At 46.6% G+C, this 17,840-nt stretch overlaps 1 protein-coding gene across 1 annotated transcript in view; it reads right to left on the reverse strand.

The window, feature by feature from the left end:
- Nucleotides 1-17,840, reverse strand: part of ITGAL (integrin subunit alpha L) — a 430,397-nt gene that overhangs the window by 320,064 nt on the left and 92,493 nt on the right. The window contains exons 2-3 of the mRNA XM_030209478.1: nucleotides 16,854-16,971; nucleotides 11,382-11,476 (exon numbers count right to left, since the gene is read on the reverse strand). Of these exons, the coding sequence (XP_030065338.1) occupies nucleotides 11,382-11,476; nucleotides 16,854-16,971 (213 nt within the window). The remainder of the gene's footprint in view (nucleotides 1-11,381; nucleotides 11,477-16,853; nucleotides 16,972-17,840) is intronic.

Here is a 17,840-nt window from a genome sequence, read left to right on the forward strand (position 1 = left end):
GACAGAGAAGCATGGATGGGCATGGATTGAGATGGCAGGGCTCAGGGTGAGAGGGGAATTGATGGAAAAGGATGAATGGAGGGGGCAGGGGACAGAGAAGCATGGATGAGCATGGATTGAGATGGCAGGGCTCAGGGTGAGAGGGGAATTGATGGAAAAGGATGAATGGAGGGGGCAGGGGACAGAGAAGCATGGATGGGCATGGATTGAGATGGCAGGGCTCAGGGTGAGAGGGGAATTGATGGAAAAGGATGAATGGAGGGGGCAGGGGACAGAGAAGCATGGATTGAGATGGCAGGGCTCAGGGTGAGAGGGGAATTGATGGAAAAGGATGAATGGAGGGGGCAGGGGACAGAGAAGCATGGACGGGCATGGATTGAGATGGCAGGGCTCAGGGTGAGAGGGGAATTGATGGAAAAGGATGACTGGAGGGGGCAGGGGACAGAGAAGCATGGATGGGCATGGATTGAGATGGCAGGGCTCAGGGTGAGAGGGGAATTGCTGTAAAAAGGATGAATGGAGGGGGCAGGGGACAGAGAAGCATGGATGGGCATGGATTGAGATGGCAGGGCTCAGGGAGAGAGGGCAATTGCTGGAAAATGATGAATGGAGGGGGCAGGGGACAGAGAAGCATGGATGGGCATGGATTGAGATGGCAGGGCTCAGGGAGAGAGGGGAATTGCTGGAAAAGGATGAATACAGGGGGCAGGGGACACAGAAGCATGGATGGGCATGGATTGAGATGGCAGGGCTCAGGGAGAGAGGGGAATTGCTGGAAAAAGATGAATGGAGGGGGCAGGGGACAGATGGGCATGGATTGGGAGGGCAAGGCTCACACTCTCTCTCTCATATACAATGTCTTTCTGACTCTCACTCTCACACACTCTGTCTCACAATGTATCACATTCACTCTCTATGTGCCACACAGTCACTCACACACTCGCTTGGTCTCATACACTCACTCTCACAGAGAATCTGTGTCTCACACACACTCTCTCTCTCGCACACACACACACTCTCACACTGTGTCTCACATACACACTTGCACACACTCTCATTCTCACACACACACTCTCACAAACACACTCACACCCAGACTCACTCTCTCTCTCTCTCACACACACACTCACACTTTCACTCTGACTCTCACACAGTCACTCTCACATACACTCTCCCAAACATACACACTCCGAGGAAAACCTTGCTAGCGCCCGTTTCATTTGTGTCAGAAACGGGCCTTTTTTACTAGTTTGGAAGAAAGTATAAAAACCTAAAGAGAGAAGCCAGGTCTTCCTCCCTCAGAGAGTGTCCAATAAGGAGCATGTAGAGGAGCAGAAGGTGGGAAACCCACACTGGGTCCCACTAGAGCCTTAGTTTCCTTCCCTAGGGACTAGGGGAAAGGAAAGGGAGGAACAAAGTAAAGGGGGTTGACAGTCATACTCTCAGCTGTCCCCTGGACCTGGAGTAAAGGATAGAAAGAGAACTGTTCCCATATTAAATGACTTGATCAGGGATGGTCAGTCTGACTCACTGCTGCCTCTGAGGCACAGTGTGCCTTAAAGAAGGTCTGATCACAGGGAGACTTAATCCTGAACCTTAGTCAGAAAAGGAACCTAGAGTGAAGCTGTTGACTTTCAGGAGACCCAGTCAGAGAAGGGATTTGAAGGTGGGTGACAGTGAAGCAGTAAGTACTGTCTACCTTTAGTAACAGGGGATAACACACTCATCCATGGGCTTATCCTTAATCTCTTCTACCTAGTTAAAAACATACAACACTTAGGAAACACAGAGAAAAACCTAAGAGTTATTTACCATCTAAAAGGAAGAGCCCAGAAGCCCTGTTGCTACCTGCTAAGATATAAGGGTACCCATAGGGCTTATCTATCAAGTTCAGGAGGAGGAAAAGAAGCTTAATATACCATCTTTCTGCGGTTTTTGCAACTACATTCAAAGAGGCAGTGGCGTAGTTTGACTGTTTCATTGGGGGGCAAAGGATGGGGTGGAGCATATTAGCATATTCATTTGCATATATATATATATATATATATGCAAATGATATGCTAATATGGAGGAAGGAAGGGAAAAAGAGCTGGCTTTTTCGGGAATAACCATAATGAATATGTATGAGATATCAAGCCAGCTCTTTCTCCCTCCCTTCCTTCTTTCCTCCTTACCCAGCACTCCCCCCTCCATCTTGTAAGGCACTGCCTACCCAACAAAAACAGTGTTAGAGATCTGGCCATCTGAATTGATTTATTTTCTCCAGGTTACTTCCTGTTCCGGGGCAGAGGGAGCATGGAAACAAATGACGTTGACCGGCGCGCGGCACCCCCCCCCGGCGGCGTGCACCCGGGGCGGACCGCCCCCCCCCCTTGGTACACCACTGCTGCCTACCCAACAAAAACAGTGTTAGAGACATTTAATATCACAATTGTTGGATGTATTTTCTTTTAAGGATTTTGTGCAAGCTGATTTGCCCTCCAAAATATTTATTGGCAAGGTTGCACTATTGAGAACCATTTACAGAATTAGTAAAGAAAGAGAAAAGGCAGGCAAGTGGTTTCATAAGATAGCCTTTAGGTCCTGCATTGTAGAAAATAATGTGGGGAGGTGCTCAGAAGTCACATGTTCATAGACCCCTCATCTCAAAAAAAAAAAAAAATCAGCCAACAGCCTCCTAAAACACTTATTTCTAACCAGTGGGCACTATCCATAGTCATTCCCTTGTTTGCCAGCAACTAGAAAAATCATTCACCATCTTGGATATTAGGGAGGGGATCTCTTCACATTACCTGATATGCTTATTGCTCTGACTGTGAAAACACTACCATTGTAGTTGATGTTCAAACTTATTGAAAGAATCATGGGTTGGTCAGCTTGCTAAATTAATTATTGCTAATGTACCTATTTTACCAAATTTGAAGCCATACTGTGTCAATATAGGAATAATATTAAATTGAATTTAAACTCATGATACAAAATACCACCCAAAATAGGAGAATATCCAAAGCCGAGAACTTGGAGATACTCCCCCCAAAAAGCTGTCTGATTTCATTATGTACATCTTTTGTACCTGACTCATAATTGTTACAGAAATCAGTTTGATTTTTTTTTAAATAAAATACCCTTCATAAACATAAGAGTTTGTCATTTTAGGCACCTTAAAATTCCTCTTCGGGAAGGAAGTGACGTCATCTTATAGAATGGCAGCCTAGTTCTTGAGCTCCCCGCTGCTCGGACTTCCAAAAGCATTTACAGGCGGCCCCAGGGTCTGTACTTGACTGAAAAACGAGAGACGAGATCAGCAAAGCGCCAGCAACAATGAGTAAATCAGCTGCGGTGCGAAATAAAGAAGCGGAGCGGCTAACGGGAGGTGGGCCTAGCCGGGCGTCTAAGCGCCATGAATCTGCGGCGCACGTGTCTCCGTCGGACTCGGATTCAGCGCTATCCCTGGCCGAATCGCGGCAGCCTCCTAATAAAAAAAAAGGCGTTTCAGTTGAGCTTCGCCAGCTCTTGTCAAAAATACAAGAGGATATTAAGGGCTCGAAGGACGAGATACTCGACCGCATGGAAGCGCTAAGCACAGACTTGCGAGAGTTAGGGGGCAGGGTAGAAGATGTTGAAACAAGAATGGATGAGCATGCCGAAACCCTGAATGCCCACGAGATACAGTTTCAAGATTTGGCAAAGAAAAATGCTGAGCTGGAGTACAAAATTGACGACTTAGAAAATAGAAGCAGGAGGAACAACCTAAGGTTTAGAGGGGTGCCCGAAAGCGAGATCGAGGATGTCCCACAGATTGTGAGAACCCTGTGTGCGGCATTATTGGGCCCAGAGGATGGAGCAGTGGAGATTGTGCTGGACAGGGCACACAGAGCACTTGGCAAAAGGCAGGACAATAAAGTGCGGGATATCATCACAAGATTTCATAAATACGAGGTGAAAGAGAAGATCTTTAACTTAGCGCGGAAGGCGCAGGACCTTGAATATGCTGAAGCTAAAATATCAGTATACCAGGATCTTTCACAATTCACGTTGCAACAAAGACGGCTGATGAAGCCGGCCCTGGAAATACTAGCCAAAGAACATATCCCCTATAGATGGGGGTTTCCCTTCTCGCTCTTATACACACTGCAAGGAGTTAAGCATAGAGCTCAATCACTGAAAGAAGTATGGGGGACCCTTCTTGAAGCGGGCCTGGTCTCGTCGAGTGTGCCGCAGGGGACAATGGCGCCAGCCACAAAGGCAAAGCTGCAAGGATGGAAGCGGGTTCCTGATTCTGGCAACCGGCGCAACTCGAAAAGACGTGGTGGAGCAGAGGAGACCTGATCTACCTCAAGGAAGGTTTGATGGAACTGTTAATTCTGGGGACAAGCTGGAGTTGAGACTTTTTGAGTTTTTGGACAGTAATAAGGGAACCGGAATTCTACTGGGAAGTCTTGAATGTTTTAATGTGCGGAGCAAGGCCTTGCCAGAAGCCTGGGCTTTGGGGTATGGCTAGTGGGGCTGTAAGAAGGTTCTGGGGAATGCTTTGGGAATATATGCAAGAGTGACTTGGGGCCGAATGTGGTGAGCTGTGAAGTGTTATGTTATGGATTGGGAAGCTACAGGATGGAAGAAGGTGGGGTCGGGGGAGTGGGGGAGGGATGAGGGCTGGGCTGTCAGGGATTGATGGGTTGCTTTCTTCATTCCCATTCAGGGGAAATGTGTCCTCTGGTTGGTGTTTCAGTGTGGGGGAAGGGAGATAAGGGGTGGGAGGGTGGGATACTGGGGGGGAGATGGGAGGGAAGGTTAGGTCCAGCCTATTGTTTGAAAAAGGTGGTTTGCCTCTATGATGGATTCACCGGCAGGAAATGCGGTGGACCTTGATATTAAATACACATGAGTGCTGATTTAAAGATTATGTCTTACAATGTCAGGGGCCTGAATATGCCTCAGAAACGGCAAAAATTTTTTAAGGAGCTGATGCACCTAAAGCCGCAAATAGTTTTATTGCAGGAAACGCACCTTCGCCGTAAGCACGAAAAGCTCCTCTCTCATCCCAGCTATCCACTTATTCTATTTGCATCCTCTGCTGAAGGATCAAAGAGAGGGGTGGCGGTGATGCTACATGCATCGGTGGCGGCGCAGATAAGGCAGATTAAACGGGATCCTGGGGGACGGTTCTTGTTTGTGCACATAATGCTTGACCAAGTAGACCTAACTCTGGCCTCTGTGTACGCCCCAAACGAACAACAAGGGGCCTTTTTCACTAAGGTGAAAAACATACTTGCCACTTTTGTACAGGGCCCCCTAATCCTGGGTGGAGATTTTAATGCTGTAATGGACCCAGCACTGGATAGGTCGGGAGTCAGCCGCTCTGGGGACAGTAAGGAGTCAATTGCACTAGGAGCAATGGCATACTCTTTGGGTGTGTTGGATGTGTGGAGGGTGAATCATGGGGGGGAGCGGGATTATACATGCTATTCATCTGTCCACGACTCTTATTCCCGAATTGACTGCATTTTTCTGGACATTGGGCTGGTAGAGAGGGGCCCCATAACAGGGATAGGCAATATGACCTTATCCGATCATGCCCCAGTTTGGGTGACCTTGTCATCTATTCGGGCAGAGGTTAAGGAAAAAAGGTGGACGCTCAACACGACTATGCTCCAAGAGGTAGAGGTGGTGGAGGGTTGCAGGAGAGTTTTGAAGGATTATCTAGAGCTTAACATGGAATCGGGGCCTCCCCTTAGCACGGTATGGGACGCAATGAAAGCAGTCACGAGAGGTTATTTTTTACAATTAGCAAGTAAGAGAGCGAAAATCCGTAGAGCTCAAGTGGCGAGTTGTCTGGGAAACATACAGCGCTTAGAAGCACAGCATAAGGTTGGGAGATCACCAGCAGTATTAGAAGAACTGAGGGGTGAGAGACTTAAGTTGGACTCCATTTACTCAGAGCAACTAAGTCTGTTACAATCTAGAATTAAAAGTAGCACTTATGAGTTTACCAATAAAGCAGGGCGCAGACTTGCCACGAAATTACGCAGACAAAAAATAGACCGTACAGTAACCAGGGTGAGGGACAGTAAGGGTAATATACTCACTACATCTGAGAACATACGTAAGAGGTTTGGGGAATACTACCAAGCCTTGTACGCACAAGGGGGAGATCCGTCCCCGGAGGCCATTGATGAGTACTTGGCAGAGAGTGATCTCTCACCTCTGACATTACAACAAAGAACAGAGCTGGAAAAGCCAGTCACGCCATTGGAGATACAAAAAGCTATACAGCATTTGCCGTCCAGCAAATCTCCGGGGTTGGATGGCTTCCCTAATGAATTTTATAAGAAATTTGCTTTGGAATTGGCGCCCCTGTTGGCAGAAATGTTTAACCAGATTGGAGGGGGTGAGGTTTTGCCCCCTACCATGCTGGAAGCGTGGATTGCCATCTTACCCAAGCCGGATAAGGATCACACAGAATGTGGCTCTTATCGCCCAATATCAGTTCTGAATGCGGACGTAAAAATATTAGCTAAAGTGTTGTCTAACCGATTGGCTCCGTTGCTTCCGGCGATTATCCATCCTGATCAAGTAGGCTTTGTGCCATATAGGAAGGCTATGGATAATACCCGAAGGGTAGTTGATCTAATGCACCTGGCTGGGAGGGTGAAGAGGCCAATGTGTTTCCTTAGTTTAGACGCTGAAAAGGCCTTTGATAGGGTCCAATGGCCATATATGTATAAAGTGTTGGAGGCATTTGGGATAGGCCCCCAGTTTCGCAACTGGATTCACTCTTTTTATGACTCACCCAAAGCATGCGTGCGAGTTAATGGGGCAAATTCAGCTATGTTTACCTTGTACAGAGGAACTCGTCAGGGTTGCCCATTGTCTCCCTTGCTATTCGCCATGGCGATGGAGCCTTTCGCTTCCACAATACGTGCGGATCCAAATATTACTGGGGTTACAGTGGCGGGCAGAGAGCACAAAATGGCGCTCTTTGCAGATGATGTGCTTCTGTTCGTTACTCGACCCCAGGTTACATTCCCTAATTTGTTAGAGGCGATTGATAAGTACTCGGCAGTGTCTGGCTTCAAAGTGAATATGACAAAGTCAGAGGCCCTGAATATATCTCTCCCTGATGAGTTAATGCAGTCATTAAAATCCTCATTTGCCTTCAGATGGGCACCTAAGCAGATTAGGTACCTGGGTGTAAACTTGACAGCAAAGTCCTCTTTACGGCAAATTACAAGGGTTTAGCACAGGTTATTACGGCTGACCTTGAAGGGTGGGGTGACCTGGGACTATCATGGTTCGGCAGAATAGCTGTTGTCAAAATGAACGTATTGCCCCGGCTGCTCTACTTATTCCAGGCCCTCCCAATTAAGATGCCTAAAAAATATCTCTCAGCTTTACAGGATCGTATCGTAAGATTTATTTGGGCGGGGAAAAGACCGCGCTTGTCGCGGGCGTACTTGTACCAGGCTAGGAGAAGGGGAGGTTTGGGGGTCCCTAACTTGAGTTGGTACTATAGAGCAGCTCAAGCACGCGCAGCCATTGAATGGTTTCAGGACTATCCAGATAGACAATGGGTACACTTGGAGCAATACTCTATAGGTCAGAGACCTTTGGGGGCAGTGATGTGGCTCCCCAATCAGTTTCGGGCGCTTGGGGAAGAGTTATGTCCCTCTATCCAGGTTACCTTGCATTACTGGGATAGCCTGTTTCCCAAAAGGAAGTGTGCATTGTCCCGCTTATCTCCTATAGCTTTCAACCCACTATTTTACCCTGGGACAGAGAAGGGGGTATTTACGCGGTGGCACCAAGAAGGATTAAAAATGTGGGGTCAATTGTTTGAAGGGGATCAGTTACTACCGTTCAGTGCTGTGGTGGGGACTTTTCCAAATCTGAAGGGTGACGATTTTGCTTATAGCCAATTGTCACACTTCCTCAAAACACGAGCTGTTAGAGAGGTGGTAAGCAGGAACAAAACCACCTTGGAGGAAATTTGTGAGGGAACCACCATGACTAGTGGACTAATATCACGCTTATATAGCACCATTAATCTGAAGGAGTCTAATTACACTCTTCATAGGAAGAGTTGGCAGAAGGAGTTGGGCATATCTTTGGAGGAGGGGGAATGGGAGAGGTTGGAGAGAGCTACGGCGAGGGTGTCTTCACATGTTCCATTTAGGGAGAATGCGGTGAAGGTGATGTTCCGGTGGTACTTGACGCCGGAGCGCATCCAGCGCATTTACCCCGCATCAACGGGTTTGTGTTGGAGGGGTTGTGGGGTTAAGGGCACGATGGGTCACATCTGGTGGACCTGTAGGAAAGTACAGGCCTATTGGAAATCAGTGCACAGCAGGCTGCAGTACTGGCTGGGATGCGTGGTCCCGTGGAATCCAACTACTTTTCTTTTCTCTGCGAAGGTGGCGGGTCTCCCGCAGGCTCGCCAGACTTTGCTGAGGCATGCTATAAGTGCGGCTAGAGTGATTGTGGCAACTTTTTGGAAGAAGCCCTTGACGCCTCCAATAGCGAGATGGCTTAGTAAACTGAGGTATGTTTGTGAAATGGAAAGGCTCCTGGCGGAAAGGCGTAATCAGCAGCAAAGGTGGCACTCAATATGGGACCCTTTCACCAGCACGACCATGAGTCAGTGAGGCATGTGGGAGACCAAGCATTGTTAGAGGAGGCGAGGACCTAACCGGGAGGGAGGGAGGGGGGAATGGCGTTGGGAAGGGGGGGGGGACTTGGTTAAGTATATAAAAAATGTTCTACAAATTTTGGAGTGTGTGTTTTTGCCTACAAATGAAAGGTTGAACAACAATGACAGGACTGTTGCTGTTAGGTCTTTAATAATTGCGTTGACTGTGGATTGATTTAATGTGGCTTGGTGTTATCTTCTTTTTCCTCTTGTTGTATGTTTACCTTGTCAATAAAGACTTCATGCAAATAAAAAAAAAAATTCCTCTTCATCTTTCAGCCATACATTCAGAAAATTATACTTTAGGATAAATATTACAGCTCATATCTAACACAGTGAATTCTACTTTAAACTTCAAGTTCCGCCATGAGCGTTCAGTGCGATTTACAATTAAAATCAACAAATTCCAGTTAAGAGTCTTTGCAGCAGGAAATCTGCTAAACAGAAGATGCTTTTCCTGGGAAACTGTCTATTTAGCAGCTTACAACACATCCAGCATTCAAACGAGTAAGAACCGCAGCATGGTGATTAAGCAGAAGTATTAGCTATAGTTATGCAACTTTATGCTATTTATACACACAAGGTTCAAATGGGGTAGGTTTGCTTGCTTTATTTTGAGTGAATGGCGACAGCTGCGTGGGGGAGTGGAAAAAAATGAGATTTACCAAATGACGTCTTCTTCCTTCTGTGGACTCAGGACGCTCAGGCTTAGTCACTTCACTTCCACTAAGGACAAGGCTTGCAGCGGCGAACTAGCACCAGTAAAAGCACCAACAGGTAGGCTCGACTCCGTCCTTCGCTTCCCTGCCCTCTCAGTGTCCCGCCCGAAAGGAAATGACATCAGAGGAAGGCGGGACACAGAGAGGGCAGGGAAGCGAAGGACGGAGTCGAGCCTGCCTGTTTGTTGGTGCTTTTACTGCGACTTTGGGTGAAATGAAAGTCGTAAGTCATTTCATTTGGGGGGGCACTGCCCCCCCTCGCCCCCCCCAGTCTACGCCCATGCAAAGAGGTTTACTTAGTATATACAGGCACTTATTTGTACCAGGAGCAATGGAGGATTAAGTGACTTGCCCAGAGTCACAAGGAGCTGCAGTGGGAATGAAACCAGTTCCCCAAGATAAGAGTCTGCTGCACTAATCACTAGGCTACTCCTCCACTCCACTACAAAGTAGCAGAAGTCAAGAAAAATAATAACAGAAGCACCATCAGGAGTATGACACACTTTTTGCAACAAGCCAGAGGTTACATTACACTTACTGTCTGTAGATGACCTGAAGCTCTATAGCTTCAGTGACCAGCAATTAGCGGAACAACTTCAGGTAGTGAAAAGCTTTTCAGATGACATCAAAATTACTTTTGGTCTGGACTAATGTGCTAAGGTGACTTTCATTAGGGGAAAGTTGAGCAAAACTGAAAACTTCTCTCTGACTGATGATTGTAAGATAAAGAAGCTTGAACAGGAAGGTGTATATAAATATCTAGGAGTGGAGGAAGGAACAACTATCAAGCAGAAATCGCTGAGAGAAAAAAAACAGTAAAGAATATTCTAGTAGACTAAAGCTGGTATTGAAGAGTGCAGTAACATCATGGCTATTAATCAACTGGCATTTCCTGCACTCTCATATAGCTTTGGTATTGTAGACTGGCCTCTTAAAGACCTTGAAAAACTAGATATGAGAATGCGAGAACTCTTCCATGTCCACGAGATCATCTATAAGAATCAGTGTATGCCAAGACCGTACATTCCTACAGCTGAGGGAGGAATGGGACTCTTAGAAATAGATTATATTTAGTGAGCTACTATCATAGGCCTGCAGGCTTACTGAACAGTATCATCAGATACAATGCACAAAAAGTGTTGAAAAAGGAAATAAAACTTCCAGAATCCAGTTCCATTTTTAAACTTGGACAAGCATTCCAATGAGTAGAATGAATGGGGGAAAATCCATTGGTACCAAAAGGGAAGGAAGCAACAGCGTTTGTGAAGGAAGAGAAAAAACTCTTTCAGGAATTGGGTTAGCATTCGGAAAAAAGAAGTGGCAAATGCATAAGTACAGCGGGAAATACAAAGTGTTACTCCAGGAACTATGTTGTGCCGTTTGCACATGTCCACAGCACATTTTATAAATTTGCACACACACTACCAGTGAGGAAGGGAACCTTCCTCAGAAAATCAAAAACTTTGCTCTAGAGGAGGTGGATTTAGTAGTCAAAGGGGTAAGCAAATCTCCACAATAAAGCAGTTCTCCAAGCCCCAGTTCTCAAAAGATGAATTAGTTGGAGGCTATGCATGCTTCCGAACAGGTGCTGTTGGGTAAAAGAGCTGAGGTATGTGAGTATCACAATTATAAAATAGGGAATATTTGTATACTTGGAAGGGTTGCCCAGAATATGCTTTCTTTCCATATGTATAAATCTCTGCATTTTGCAGTGTACATATATAAGTTCCACCCTTTATAAAATTGCTAGTTTGTGTATATTTTTCCAGTTATATATGTATCTGGCCTTTTAACCAATATAAGGGCAAGAAATCTTGTAGAGCTTTAGCCAAATTAAGCTTCCTGGTAACAAAGAAATCCCTTCTTGACTGCAACAGAATTACAGAATACATCCCGAGTCTTGAATTCCATTGTCATTCTGCAGGGCCTGAGTATGCCAGAAAAAGGGCCTGTTTTATTACTTTGAGCCCACTTACCATTCAGGTTCAAGGGTTCACAGGACTGTGAGAAGAAGTCACACTCATATAGTCTCCCATTCTCGTTTCTTTCACCAGGGGCCCCAACGATTATCCTAAGAGAAACAATGTACAGAATCAGCAGAAAACAAGGAGGAATAACTGGGTTAGTAGCTGAAACCTATTGTTTAGGAAACCCTGAATAGAGAACTCTTTTAAAAGGAACTTCCAATCACAGGAACAGATCCTTTCATAGAAACCTCAAATCAGAGCAATGGCCCGAGAATTCATCAGTACCATTGCTGAGAAGCCTGCCACTTGTGGTCTCCATGCTGAGGATGCCTGAAGGGTGTTTCTCTGGGCCAGCAAGCTCCTGAGGATGTTGTGAGCACAGTTGGGGATAAGATTTCTTCAGAAGGAGTGCTGAAGACCTTCATAAGACCTGCAACAATTACATTAGAGGTACTTTGGGATTTTCTCTCTGAGTTGAACTCTTCTGTGCAGAAATTGTTGGTTAAAGAGCTGTTGTGGAGCTTTCTCAAGGTTTGACTAAGAATAACACCAGAATGGTAGAGACTAAGATTCAAGAAATCTCTCAATTAACTCAGACACTAGTGAGGGATAACATGTATTTACATAGGTGGAGTAAATGGAAAATCTAGTGAGAGGTAACAACTTATGCTTTTTTTTGTTGTTGTTGTTACATTTGTACCATGTGCTTTCCCACTCATGGCAGGCTCAATGCAGCAGGCAATGGAGGGTTAAGTGACTTGCCCAGAGTCACAAGGAGCTGCCTGTGCCGGGAACCGAACTCAGTTCCTCAGTCCACCACCCTAACCACTAGGCCACTCCTCCTAGATTGCCTCTTATTACACCTGGAGACATGGTTAGGAAGTATTGTATAGATGTGCTAAAATTGCCATCTGAGTCCTTACCACCTATTACTAGAGCTTCCTTCAAGGGGCTAAATAGCTTGTAGACCATGATCATCTTGGCCAGTCTAAGTTTGACCTCACTATTATTTTGGAATCTTCTCTGGAAGTTGTAACTCAAAGGACTACCATGATTGTTACATTTGCGCTTGAGATAGACCACAATAATATATTATCCAGCTTATTTTCAAAAGAGAAAGACGTCCATATTTCGACCCAAATTGGCAGATGGGCGCCTTTCTTACATGGGCGCCTAAATCGGTATAATTGAAAGCCGATTTTGGGCGCCTCCAACTGCAGTCTGTCGCGGGAATGAACAAAATTGACGGGGGCATGTCGGAGGCGTGGTGAAGGTGGGACTGGTGCGTGTTTATCGGCCGTGGAGAGATGGGCGCGCTCGGCCGATAATGGAAAAAAGAAGGGCGGCAGAAGCGAGAATTTGGGCCACTTTTTTTGGACCCTTTTTTCACGAACAAGTCCCCAAAAAGTGCTCCAACTGCCCAGATGACCACCCAAGGGAATCGGGGATGACCTCCCCTGACTCCCCCAGTGGTCACTAACCCCATCCCACAAAAAAAACAACTTTAAAAACTTTTTTTTGCCAGCCTGTATGCCAGCCTCAAATGTCATACCCAGCTCCATCACAGCAGTATGCAGGTCCTTGGAGCAGTTGTTAGTGGGTGCAGTGGACTTCAGGCAGGTGGACCCAGGCCCATCCCCCCCTACCTGTTACACTTGTGCTGGTAAATTGGAGCCCTCCAAACCGCCCCCAAAACCCACTGTACCCACATCTAGGTGCCCCCCTTCAGCCATAAGTGCTATGGTAATGGTGTAGAGTTGTGGGCAGTGGGTTTTTGGGGGGGGGATTTGTGGGGCTCAACACCCAAGGTAAGGGAGCTATGGACTTGGGAGGTATTTTAATTTTTTTTTTTACTTTTTACAAGTGCCCCCTAGGGTGCCCGGTTGGTGTTTTGGCATGTGAGGGGGCCAGTGCACTATGAATCCTGGCCCCTCCCACGACCAAATGCCTTGGAGTTGTTCGTTTTTGAGCTGGGCGCCTTCGGTTTCCATTATCGCTGAAAACCGATACCGATACCGCCCAGCTCAAATCCGATGCATTTGCCCGGCACCAACCGTATTATCAAAACAAAAGATGGACGCCCATCTTTTTCGAAAATACGGTCTGTCCCCGCCCCTTCGCGGACCCGTCCTCAGAGATTGTTGCCCATGGAGATGGGCGTTCGCGTTCGATTATGCCCCTCTATGTCTTTGCTTCAGACATATTAATGATGAGTATTTTTGGATCTAAAGTTCATATTTTTCCTGATCTTTCTAGCATTTCTAAAAGGAAATGCCAGGAATTTCTGACTCTCTGTCCCAGAGCAATAGATCTGGGGGCAAATTTTACTTTGAAATTTCCTTGTCAATGTGTGGTTTTGTTTCAGAATAAGTAATTTTTGTTTTTTGATCCAAAACAGCTTATGGAATTTCTTGAGGCTAAAGAAAAGGTTCATGTCAAGGTTTCATTCTTGGGTTTATCTGCTCTTCCTATAAGTGTGGGCTAATATGAGGGAAGGGGTAATATATATTTTCCTTTACTTGTGGATTGTTTACCTTTAACCTTGCAACTCTTTTTCCCTTATTATTGTCGATGAATGATTGTAATTTTTTCCTTTGCTATTTCTTTATCTTCTAATGGATTTTCCTTATTGCTTATTGTGGTGCAACGGGGGGTTTTCAAGCCTGTGAATTGTAGTATTATAATACAGTGTATTTCTCTTGTTAGGCCAGTAAGTGGTGTTTGTTCTGTGTTTTAAAGCTGTTGCAGAGAAAGCTGTTTTTAGTTTAGCCCTGTGGTAATGCAAGCTGCAGTGCCATTGGCCAGATACTTTCAAAGCTGGTGCTTTGGGCTCTGATTGGCCCTGGAGTTCAAGCCTGCCAGGGGGTACTGGACAGTGTTGCCAGGTGGGCGGTTTTACAGCCCAATTGGGCGGTTTTCCGCGACCCGCCGCAGGAAATTTTTGCCCGCGGCGGGTTGCGGTTTTTTGGGCTTCTTTTGGGTTTTTTGGGCGGTTTTTAAAGCGGGGTTTTCGGCCGCGGGGGCGGGGTTAGTGACGTTTTGGGCGGGGTTAGTGACGTTCTGGGCAGGGCCGATGACGGGGGAGGCGGGGTTGATGACGGCGGGGGCAGGGGTGATGACGCAGGGGTGGGGTGTCAGGTGCGGGGTTTGACTTTGGGCGGGTTTTGGGCTGGATTTGGGCTCGTTTGGGTGGGTGTTATGATTGGGGTCTGAACCCCTCTCAAACTTACCTCTTTCCTGGGGGTCAGCTTCTTAGCTGGCTTCTGTTTCTTTTCTCTGTCCTTTCTGAGCTGGCTCTGTCTCTCTGTGCTGGCAGCTTCCAGCAGCATGGCTCTAATTGTTTCACTACACTGCACCTGTGGGTATGTTGCCTGAGTTGCTCTACCTCTCTTTGGGTGTACTGGCTTCAAGTGTTTCACAGTTTTGCATTGGTGTGGGTTGGGCCTCTCTGGGTCAGTGTGCTTTTGCCTAGGTCTAGGGAGTGTGACATCATCAGGGAGGGCCTTGATAAGGAAGTGGTCTTGTTTCCTTCAGGGCCTTTGCAACAGTGGTGTTTGCTGTAGGTAGGGTGGTGCAGTGTGCACTTCTGACGTTGTGTCTAGTTTCCCTGCTTGCTTTTGCTAAGGTCCAGGTTAGTGTTAGTGCAGTGTGCACTGGTGTTTGTGTGTTTGGTTCCCCTGCTTTTCCCTCTTGGTTTTGGAAGCATTGCTATGTGTAGGGCTTTGGAAGCTCTGTTGCTGATAGAAGTACTTCAGGGTTTGGTGTTGTTAGGAACACTGCAGAGTTTGCTGTTAGAAGTACTTCTGGTGTTTGTGCTATTGGGAGCATTGCAGTCTTTGCTGTTGGTGTTTGGTGATTTAGAAGCACTTTTGGCTTATGTGTTAGCTTCACTGCTTTTTCCTTGTGGCTCCCCTGTCTTCCCTTTTAGTGCTAGGAGCTCTTCTGGTTGCTTGCCAGAGTAGTGCTTAGGAAGCACCTTGTTAGTTGTATCTAGCTTGCTAGAGCAGTGCTTAGGTAGCTGGTTAGTTCTGTGTTTAGCTTATTAGTGTAAAGCTCTGCTTGTAGCTTGGTGCTTAGTAGCACCTGTGTTAGCTTTGTGTTTAGTTCCCTGCTCTGTTAGTTTAGGGCTTAGGAAGTCCCTTTCTTGAGCAGGGCTTAGGAGCTCCTGTTTAGTATAGGGCTTAGGAAGTCCTTTTGTCAGTTTACTGTTAGGAACACTCCTGCTGGTTTAGGGATTGGGAGCATGTAGATCAGTTTAGGTTTAGGAGCACTTCTGTTTCCAGTCCTGGTCCCTATGTCATCCGGTATCCAGTAAGTCCTGTCGGCTACTCGAACCCAGGAGCTCAACTTCTGGGGGGCTTAGTAGCTAAGTGCAGGTGAAGCTGTGTGGACCAGTCCAGTGTGCTCCAGTCCCGTGTTCCAGTCCTGTGTCCTCCAGTCCGGGGGACCAGTCCAGTGTGCTCCAGTCCAGTGTGTTCCGGTCCGGTGTGTGTTCCAGTCTGGTGTGCTCCAGTCCAGTGTGTTCCGGTCTGGTGTGTGTTCCAGTCCGGGGGATTGCAGTCCAGTGTTCCAGTCCTGTGTCCTCCAGTCCGGGGGATTCCAGTCCAGGTGTTCCGGTTCGCTGGGCAGTGCCTGCAGTCCCTGCCGGTGTGCTTACCCAGTGTTGGTTGGTGGGTTTTGCCTGCTGCTGTCGCTCCTCGTCAGCAGCCCAAGGGCTCACGTTTGCTCCAGAGCCCAGTCCCGTGGGCTCTGAACCTGAGAACCTGACAGTGGGAAAAAATTTTTCCACCTGGCAACCCTGGTACTGGATTTTCCCCAGTCTCAGATAGGGAGTGTAGAGGGTAAACATCTCTGCTCTGAGGCCTTGTTCAAGGACTGTGAGCAGCTTTTTCCTGAAACTCCCCAGGTGCTACCCAGGTAGTGACAAAGTGTTTAAATATTGATCCTTATTCAGTTACCTGTTGTTGCTTGTTGTTTTCCCACCTGTTTTATATCATTCACTGTTCTATTTCTGTGATAGTAAACCTATTAGTTTATTATCTCTGATGCCTTTGACTAAGAATCCTGGTGGTTTGTGTTTGGGGTCTATGAGTGCTTTTTAGGACCTGTGAGACCCCTGGGAGTGTGGCCCCAGTGTCCTAGAAATCACTGGGGAATAACTTGAGAGTGGGAGACTAACCCAGAGGCAAGTGGGATCCAGTCGATGGGAGGAGGGTGGTAGTGTAGAGCACATGCCCAGGTGCAGGCAGGCCTGAGCAGTGCTGGGGATAGACCCTCCTGGTGGCCTCAGGGTTAACCCTAGGTGGGTGCTAGGCATTCTGTGACACTTATCATGGAAATATTTTGAAGTGATGTATTACTGAAATTGCATAAATTAAAAAAAAAAAAAAAGAAACCTCAAATCAGACTCCCCTTCTTGTGGAACCATCTGTTGCTGAGACTTCATTTCTTATATTATCCCATTACAGAAACACCACTCACCGTCTCATCTCCTTTCTTGCAAACTGTAGCACTTTGTATCCGAAAAATTGACTGACGTTCCTGGGAATAATGGGGACCATTTCCAGGTCTATGTTGATGGCCATGGAGGGAACCAGTGCTGAAGAAGGGAGAAGAAAATTATCAACTACTGTAAATTATAAGTTGTGTGTGAGAAATCATTCAGGCCAATATTCAGCTGGGAAGGTTAGTATTTTGTTAAATGCCAATTATCACAGCTGAAACAAATCTGTATATTCAGCACCAGTATCTGGATAGTGACTGGATTCAGTGGTGACCACAGGTACTATCTGGATAGTGGCGATATTCAGCCTGTTATCTGGATAATTAACCGGATAAAGTTAGGACGGTCTTTCTTGCTGTCCTAACTTTGGGACCCTTCTACTAAGGGTGATCATATCCCCCCTTATTTTTGTTGTTGTTATTGTATCAGATACAAAGGAATATACCCAGTGCTGGCTTGTAAAGCACAGCCTTCCTCCTTTCTCTACCTCCCCTGTCTTCATTCATCTGTCTCTCCCTCTGTCCTATCAACAATTGTTGATCCATTTTGGCATTACTTCCACCTTCATTTACCTCTAATTATTCTTCTACTCAGTTTTTAGACTATCCAGCTTATTTTCGAAAGAGATCGCCGGTCATCTTCCGACACAAATCGGGAGATGGCTGGCCATCTCCTGAAGTCAGCCAAATTAGTATAATCGAAAGCCGATTTTGGGTGGCTCCAACTGCTTTCCGTCGCCGGGATGGCCAAAGTTCCTGGGGGCCTGTCGGAAGGGTAGCGAAGGCGTGCCGGGGCGTGCTTAAGAGATGGGCATCCTCAGCCGATAATGGAAAAAAGAAGGGCATCCCTGGCGAGAATTTGGTCCACTTTATTTGGTCCCTTTTTTTCAGATCCAAGTCCCAAAAAAGTGCCCGAATTGACCAGATGACCACCGGAGGGAATCGGGGATCACCTCCTCTGACTCC

Source organism: Microcaecilia unicolor, chromosome 7 (assembly GCF_901765095.1).
Source record: "Microcaecilia unicolor chromosome 7, aMicUni1.1, whole genome shotgun sequence".
Lineage (NCBI taxonomy): Eukaryota > Metazoa > Chordata > Amphibia > Gymnophiona > Siphonopidae > Microcaecilia > Microcaecilia unicolor.